This window comes from Leptonychotes weddellii, chromosome 12 (assembly GCF_054177405.1).
Source record: "Leptonychotes weddellii isolate Sample4059 chromosome 12, ASM5417740v2, whole genome shotgun sequence".
Taxonomy (NCBI): domain Eukaryota; kingdom Metazoa; phylum Chordata; class Mammalia; order Carnivora; family Phocidae; genus Leptonychotes; species Leptonychotes weddellii.
The window spans coordinates 16,663,575-16,672,820 of NC_138380.1; the positions used below are offsets into that span (position 1 = coordinate 16,663,575).

At 41.1% G+C, this 9,246-nt stretch overlaps 1 protein-coding gene across 1 annotated transcript in view; it reads right to left on the reverse strand.

The window, feature by feature from the left end:
* Nucleotides 1–9,246, reverse strand: part of LRGUK (leucine rich repeats and guanylate kinase domain containing) — a 101,593-nt gene that overhangs the window by 21,081 nt on the left and 71,266 nt on the right. Inside the window, exon 13 of the mRNA XM_081800908.1 lies at nucleotides 5,958–6,097. Coding sequence (XP_081657034.1) covers nucleotides 5,958–6,097 — 140 coding nt within the window. The remainder of the gene's footprint in view (nucleotides 1–5,957; nucleotides 6,098–9,246) is intronic.

Genomic DNA, 9,246 nt, shown 5'->3' on the forward strand with positions numbered 1-9,246 from the left:
GCACCTGGGTGGCTCAGTTCGTTAAGCGACTGCCTTCGGCTCAGGTCATGATCCTGGAGTCCCGGGATCGAGTCCCGCATCGGGCTCCCTGCTCGGCGGGGAGTCTGCTTCTCCCTCTGACCCTCCTCCCTCTCGTGCTCTCTGTCTCTCATTCTCTCTGTCTCAAATAAATAAATAAAATCTTTAAAAAAAAAAAAAAAAAAAAGAAGTAAGGCTGATCAATATTTCTTTACGGTTCTCCAGGAATCTTTCAGAGATGTTCAAATTAATATGCTCTGGGAGTCGTTCAGAAAAGTAAGTACCATTTAAGCTAAGAAGAGAGAAGAAATGAAACAACAGGATTGATTAAGCAAGGAATAAGGAAATACACTGAATATTTTATTACTATTTAAACTCATATTAAATTATGGTCATATTCATGGAAAGTATTTGATATTGATAAACTATTAGAGTTACAAGCAAGAAAAGTGATGTTAGCAGATGTTTTTCCATATTTGAAGACAAAGAATAATACTCTTGGACATTTCTTCCTAACAGAGACAAGCCATGTGGGTCCCAGTGATCCCACAGTTGAGAAACAAAACATAGCTGTTGGTACATTAGGCGTCAGTAATCCTGAGTATGTCGCATGCTCCATTAGCCCATCTTCTACTCAAAGAAAGAAGTAAGTGGTAGAAGGGCTAGAGACACCGACCTCACCCCACCGACGAGAGGAGACCAGAGGCATCTCTACCAGACTGTTCCATTCAATAAGGGCAGGGATCAGCTCCACTTTGTTCTAGTGTCTAGAACAGGGTCCAGCAAGCAAATACCTGCTATCTACTGAAAAGCAAATCTAATCCTTATACATGGTAGGAATTCAACAAATTCAAGATATGTGAGAAGAAGGGAAGAGGAATGAGTGAGAAGAAAGGAAGGGAAAGAGTTAGGGAAGGGAAAGGGAGGGAAAGGGAGGGAAGGGGAGTCCTCTGCATATGGGAAAAGACAGGATGGCTATGACAGCAAAGGCTCTTCCTGGGATTGCTCAACTAGCAATGACAGAATGCACTCGTCCTCCAATGAACCATCACGCAGACTATGGACACGACTTTCCCCCACGGCCACACCTCCCATAGCTCATTATTTCCCTTTTCCCAGATTTATATCCAGGGGGACAGGAAGCTAAGTCTCAGCCCTTAGCAAGCTCTCACCCTAATGTGCTCTACTGCTGTGGTCTGGATTCCTCACTCTCTTCGAATCCTTCAGATTGATCATGTAGTTGCACCTGTTTGGTTGTGGTTTCAGCATCACCCTTGGACTAAAACCCCGTAGACTGCCCTTGATTTTTCAAGCTGCAGGAAATCCTACCCAATCCCAGAGAGGTTAAGTAACTCATTGAGGCTTGTCCAGCTAGTGAACAGACAAATGGCCCTCATTCCACTACACCAGGTGCCCTCCTCCACCCCCAAGTGCCAGCATCCCTTGCGTCCTTTTCAACCTTTGCCACCTCCTTCCCTCTTCCGAGATAAGCACTCTCCTGACTGTGATGGTCACCACTTCTTTGTTATACTTTTACCACCTAAATATGCATCCCTAAGTATTATGGTTTAGTATTGCCAATTTTTAAATTATATATTATTAGAATCATATAGTGTGTACTCTTTAGAGTCAAGAATTCTTTGGTTCAACAGGATGTTTGAGAGAGACATTCATGGACCAAAGTTTGTTCATTTTCATTACTGTACATATTTAACTGTATGAATATTCAAAATTTTACTTGGCCAATCTACTGCTAGTGGACACTTGAATTTCCAGTTTAGGACCACTATGCACAAGGCTACTATGAACATTCTTGCACATACATTTTGGTGCACATGGCCACACATTTCCATTGGAATCCCACTGTTGAGGCATAGGGTATGTGTATGCTCAACTTCAGTGGATAATGCCCACTTACTTTCTAAAGTGTACAAATTGAACCTTCCACCAGTTGTCTTATAAAAATTTCCACTATTCCACATCTTAACAGTCGGCTCAGACTTTTAGTGCAGCAGTATCTTACTGTGGCTATAATTTGCATTTCCTGATATGAGGTTGACTATCTCTTCACATCATTATTGGCCATCTGGATATTATCCTTTGTAAAGAGGTTTTTCCGTGAGTTATTTTTTCTTAATAATTTATAAAAGTTCTTTATATATTCTAAATAAAAGCATTTTGTTATACTTATCATAAATATCACCCCCCCTCTGTGTGGTTTGTCTTTTTTCCTCTTTAATACTGTTTTTTTTAATACATGTTACTAATTTTAATGTTCCTCAATGTTTTAAACTTTTCTTTTGTAATTAGTGCTTTTTGTATTACATTTCAGGAATCTATACCTGCCTCAAAGTCATAAAAATCTTCTCTTACATTATCTTCTAGAAGTATTCTTCCTTTGTCTTTCACATTTATCTAGATAATCCACCTTAAATTTTGTAATCACACCTTGACATACATGAAGTTAGAAACTCTGCATAAGGAAAGGGTGGAATATTTGGATGGGATAAGACAGAAAGACCTCACGTGCACAGGGAGTTTGAGGTAGATTTGAGCAGAGAGGAAGAATGCCGAGAGGAAGAACACTGTCTTCAATTAAGTGGGAAGGAGCTTCAGAGAAACAGAACTCAGAAAGCCTAGATGATGGAAATTTCCACCCATCCATTACTGTCAAATGGTTCTCTTGATAGTTTCTAAAGGTAAATATGAATACATTAAATCTACAGTGAAGACACCAAAAAAGGCACAAAAATTTCTACTTTCTGGGGGGAACAATTTAAGATACAGGTTTTTGACAGAGGAAGTTGCAATTTTTCTTCAATCCACTAAAAGCTTTCAAAAATACATGGAAATTTATGTTGGGGAAAGTAAAATGAGCAAAATAACATCTTCTCCAAAGGGTTGCAATGAAAGGTACATGAGATAATTTACATGAAAGCCCTTTCCAAATTACAAATGCGGTGTAAAGGCTATTTATGTTCTCTAACATAACATGATAACGTCTCTCTGAAGCTTCTGCTGTCATGTTGCTCATTTTGCATTGTTAACAGCTACACAAAAGGTTAATAACCTAAAATCTGAAAAGTACTTAAAATTTAAAAATAGTATTGAATCCACCATCTTTAAAAGAAAATGAGGCACTAAATATAACCTTAGGCACATTCTACCCCATATATATGACAGCAGCAATCTAGTATTTTGCACCTATTTCTGAAGAATGTATCTACCTGTTGGTTGTTGGGGGATTTGATTTGCTTCTCTGTGAAACTGCTGTTACATCGTATCTCTGCCAGCACCGATGGGCAAAGACCCCAGAACCTGGAGGCTGCAAGGAGTTTGAGCATTGTTACCATCGGGGATCAGTCACTGCTAATGCTCTAACAGGGGACACAAGAGATGTTCTAGACCAGGCTCTGGACGCCCTGGATTATGGGGCTGAACAATTTCTCAGGAAGGTGACTGCAGGGAAGGAGTGACCCCGGGGATAAGTTCATGAGACTACTCTTGACCACAATACCTGCAGCCCTCCCCTGTCGACCACCACCAAGGTGGCCCCTCGTATTATCACACTGCCTTTTTATCATACTCTTCCCTCTCCAGTTTCTCCAAACTCTTCATTAATTTTATACTGAATTATTAATATTATTATTGATTATTTATTGTTATTATTGGTCATGAATTATAGCTAAGAACACATTGTTTGTGTCTGAGTTTTTTTGTTTTTCCCCATCTCTGTTCCTTTTATCCTCTGTTCTTGCTCCTAAATACCTGAGTGCCCTTGACCAGAAAAAAGCTGTCTTTAAGCCTGGAGTTTCTCTAACAGGTGAAATTCAGACTGGTCATGTTTAAACAAATCATGATTACCCACTAACGGGCAGAGGGGTATGGCAAATCAATGGTGTGTGTTGCTCATCAGTGTGTGTGAGGCTGTGCGGCAGGACAGCAGAAGTGGGATGTGAGGGGTTCTGGTTGGCAGAACACAGACTTTATCATGAAGGAATAACAGTGGCCAAGGATTTGTTCTGGAGTTTACGCTATGGATATGCCATGTCCTGGGGACATAAAGAAGAACCTATAGTTGCAAGTCTAAGCCCCAACAAGCATAAAGCCATATTACCCAAGGACAGGATAACAAGTGTAGAGAGAAAGGGGGGGACTGACCCATAAAGAACTGAGGTTTCCCAGGATGGAAAGATAGAGGCTGAGAGGCTCCTCATGGAGAGGGAGCCCCCTAGGGGTCGGTACTAGGCGAGGGCAATGGTAGTAGAGGATATGGAGAATACCAGCGCCACTGGCTCAGAGTGGAACTCAGGCTCTTAGACTAGGGGCATCTCCATGGTAACCACGGTGGTCTGGAAGCCAGGGGCTCTTCCCCAGTCTTCCAGGATGGTGAAACCCTCAGGGTTCTTGAACTTGATCCAAAGAATGGGAGTGATCCCAACTCTTCATGACTGATATTTGACTTCCCACAGATCCTGGTGGATGGCAACAATTCCAGAATTGATTTATTTTGGATAAATCAATATGATATTTCCTGCCACTTAAGTATCATGGTACAAATTCATATTATTTATAAATGTTTAGAGCGCACCCACCCTGTGTTCCTCCTAAGAAGCCCTGATCTGTACCCGTGCTGTTTGCCCTTCCACAGGTGACTGGACAAGCAGTCTCACATGATCTCTGTGGAATGGCTTGAAAAGTCCAGCTGGGCCAATTAGATTCTCTTGCCTCCCACAATATGAATGACAGAGACAGAGAGAAGTGACCAGGAATTGGGAGCACAGAGCCAAGAGGCAATGGAGTGTCAGGGCTGCTGTGCATGAGAATGAGCTCAAATTACGTGGGAGGGAAGCCTGTGTGAGTGGAGGAGGCTGGCCAGGAGAGAGAGGACCACAGAACACTTGAGAATCAGGAGCAGAGACGACAGGAACTTGATGCCTCTGGAAGGCAGAGAAATCCGAGCACCTCACTCGTTCATTCCAGTGCCGGGGAGTACCTGTGAGGTCTGTATCTCATCCCTGTTCATGATGCACTGTGAAACCACTCGTTACATTTTTTTCTATGGCACCACCTCTTACTTAAGCTGACTTGATCGGGCATCTGTTTCTTGCCCGTTGAACATTGGCATCGTAGGACTTAATCTGAGCAGACCGCAGAGCTATGCCTGGGTATTCTGCAGCCCAAGATTTTTCATCTGAAGTAACCAGTCTGATTCTTTCGACCACCGCCTATGGTTCTGACTTTAGAGTATGATGTGATTATTTGCTGACAACAGCCTCGCCTTCAGGAAACATAAACTAGGAGTTGACAACCAAAAGGCAAGTCCTGTAGCATCTGTGGCGACCGCAGTGGCCATGACTTAGGCCTCCTCATACTCCCAGATCATCCTATAAAACTATGACAAATGGAAAATGAGCACAACCTAATCTGCATGCAGAGCCAACTCTGCACTCAATCCTCCCGCACATACCAATTTTTCTGGGTGGTCCAAGAACTGAGTTGGGACAGTTATATGACTGGCTTGAGTGCTGCAAAGTTATAAGACAGGGCCTCTGAGTGGACTCATTTTGAAGGCTAAGCACAAGAACACTTAACATTTTACCCCAACAAGAAAGCCAGTTTTCTCTGGAAATACATATTTTACCATGTTAGTTCTGTCAAAGTCCTTTTCTATTCTTGCTAAAGAGAAGAGCTGAGTGTCCGAGTATTCAACTAAGGGCTAGAGAAAGGTACTCACAAAAGCTACACTGAATATTCTTTGTAGAGCCCATGTCTATTCCTACAGGTGTAGAAAGAGGCTAAAAATTTGTCTTCAGCTCATACCAGAGAAGAGTTTTGGCAAAACTTAGTCTCAAAATACCCAAATCCCCTTTTGGTCTGAGCCATGTGATGCTCAGATGAGGTTCTATCCCTCCCTGCCCCCCCCCCCCAGTCCTTACCACTGGGGTTTTTTTGGCTGCAAGTTTGGCCCATAATTTCACAAAGTAGTTTCTGTCTGTAGAATCCAGGAAATCACACAAATTCAAAGTGGAGAGCTTCCTAGAAAACTCCTCAGATTTCATTGGAGATATCTTAATATCTGGTAGGGAAGAAAGCAAAGTTTACAAATAAAAGGCATGAAATAGGATAAGGGAAGTTCCTGAAGTGAGGGAAATTTTTTGTATCTGGATTGTCCCAAACACAGCAAACTAAATACTTAAAGTCTGTGCATTTCAACTTGAGAGTAAGATTACAAAAATATGTCTTAGGGGCTCCTGGGTGACTCAGTCAGTTAAGCGTCTGCCTTTGGCTCAGGTCATGATCCCAGTGTTCTGGGATCAAGTCCTACATAGGGCTCCCTGCTCAGCGGGGAGCCTGCTTCTCCCTCTCCCTCTGCCTGCTGCTCTGCCTACTGTGCTCTCTGTCAAATAAATAAAAACTTTAAAAATATAAAATAAAAATATGTCTTAGAAAACAAGGTAATAATTATTATTGATTATAGTAAGGACAGGCCACAGCACCTAGTAGACGTGTCCTGGGAGCACACTTGGTGCTCTCAACACAGGCTTATGAAGGGAACTGAAGTAAATCTTGGTACATACAATACCTTCCAGACACTTAAAAGTCACACTGATAATTACTTTCCATTTGACAAAATTCTCCTAAAAGGCTAGAAAGAAAATAAAACCTGCAACGCTGAGAAGAAACTTAAAAAAATAATGGAATGGATGATGAGGTCACTGTTTGACAGAATTTATTCATAAATAATGCTGAAAGTTTCCTTTAAAACACTAGAATGTCCAGAAACCTAGAATATAAAGAATCTAAATTTCTATTACTGCTCATCCATAGAGAGCCCTGATGTAAGTGCTTTTGGATATATATGAGCATCAACTCTTTCAGGAATATTGCTTTAAAAGTGCTAAAATAAAAAATTTAAAAATGCCAAAATAAATTATTTCCACATGCCCCACCAGTCAATATGGCTGACTGAACAGACATGGGAAGCTCTCCTCACCCAAAGACAAGAAAACACTAGATAATATATAACAGAAATTTGTCTTGCCTACATAGCACTGCTGAGAAACCAAGAAAGAAAAATTTCCAGGTGCTGGAAGTGAAGGTTCCAAGTCAGAAGAGTGGGAATCGATGCCAAGAAGTCCAAGTGCTCCTGGGGCTGAGGTTTCTGGACTGAGAGAGGCCAGTCCATGTGTTCTTGATGCAGAAGTCCTGGGCTCTTTGATAAGGTGAGAAGCCACAAAGGGGGTGTCTGGAAATCTCAGCCCACGGACCGAGAGACTGTGCCTGGACACGGAGTCTTGCCTGGACTGAGGGTGGAAACACCTGTGGAAAATCAGGCCTCTGATCCTGTGTTGTGTGCTGGTATGGAACCTGAACTCAAACTCCCACCAGATTGTGTGGCAATCCCAGGCCAGTAAGATAAGGAAAAAACTTGTAGGCAAGTCAAAATATTTAATCATGTCGGAAAGTCTAAAGCTCCACAACCCAACACCTGCCTTGAGAGAGAGAGACACAGAGAGAGACAGAGACTCAGAAGATACAACAGACGAGTGAGTCCGCACCCGAGGAATTCCAGGCAACAGAGCAATCTGAGGAGCACTGAGGTAACTACGGTTCTAACAGTCACAGCGATAGTAAGGGATAATCGCATGTGGAGACCTTCTTTGTTAAATCTTCATGATGGAAAAGCCATTCAGTCCATATTTGCTGAGTACCTGCTATGTGCCAGCTAGGGCTCTGGACGTTGGAGATACGGCAGTAGACAAAGTCCTGAGCTGTGGGAATTACATTCTCAGGTTGGACAGAGACAGACACCACATCAGATGCCATCGGGTGGCGGTATTGTGCAATGAAGTGAATGGGAAGCCAAATAAGGAGCCAGAGCCAGAGAGGGTGTGATGGTCAGAGAAGTCCTCTCTGAGGGGGTGACATCCGGACAGGCAACTAAATCACAAGAAAAGCATTCAACTATCTGGGACAAAAGCATTATCATGCAGAAAGAGGTGCTTTGTATAAAGACCCAGGAGCATGCCTAACTGAATTAAAGAATGGAAAGGGCTGAAGCAAGGGGTGGGGGATGGGATGGAGATGATGGAGCCTGTGATCATTTAAAAAGAGGAAAGAGGGAAAATACTTGTCCTCTTGATGGGACTCTAAGAACCAAAAGCACTGTGAAAAAGACCAGATGAATTTGAGAAAAGTTAAGATAAAAATTAAAGAAATGGAAGCTATATTCATTGAGAGAATTTCCACAAAAATTTCCAGTCTATGTGTCAGGGTTCCTTTTTCTACTTTCTGAGACATCAGCAATTTGTACCATGGTGTAAACAAGTCAAGTTCAATCTGATGATACAATGGAGCTATAATTCCAACAATTTTATGTCTTTATGGTTTCTCAACAATAAAACATTTTGGATAAAGATAATGTGTTTACATTACTATTAAACTATCTTGTAATGCCACCACTTTAATGACTTGGACTCCTATAATGAAGAGTTTCATACAGTTCTTAAAACAGTTACTAATGTCTTAATACATCAATGGACAGGGATCCTGCTTCTCAATTATATATATAATTACCACTGTTATAATACCCTGCAACAAAAGTTTAACATATCTTATTCAAAGTATCTACATTAAAGATAACCTTGAGGCAACGTTAAAAAATATAAATTACAGTCCACAAAAACAACCAAGTCCCTCAGTATAAAGGCTAGTTAAATGAAACACAAATGAATTTAATGACGCATGACAGATTTTAAAGTTATTTTATGGATTAGTATCATTATTAAATGCATGAAAATATAAATGAATTACCCAGAACAAGTGGAAGTACATCTCAAATTAGTTCTAAGTAGCTTAGACCTTTTATTTAGACTTCTATCCCTTTGCAGTCAAGTGAATTAAAATAATTTGCATAAAACTTTTTAAAAGAAGCAGCATAGAATCCAAACTAAATAACAAATGCAGTACAAGCCATGTACCTAAGAATAAAACATGTTGAGCATATATTTAATATCATGCCATCACACAGACAAAACAAGGCCTTTTCTCGCACAAAGGAGGAAATACAAAACCGGCATGCGGCCACATATCCATGTCAATAACTAGGAATAACATTAGAATTTGGGAAACAGACTGCGAATATTTTGAGAAACAAAAATCCCTACTTTAATAACCAATGTTTCTATATTAATGAGATTAGTTATATAGCAAAGCAACTAAGTC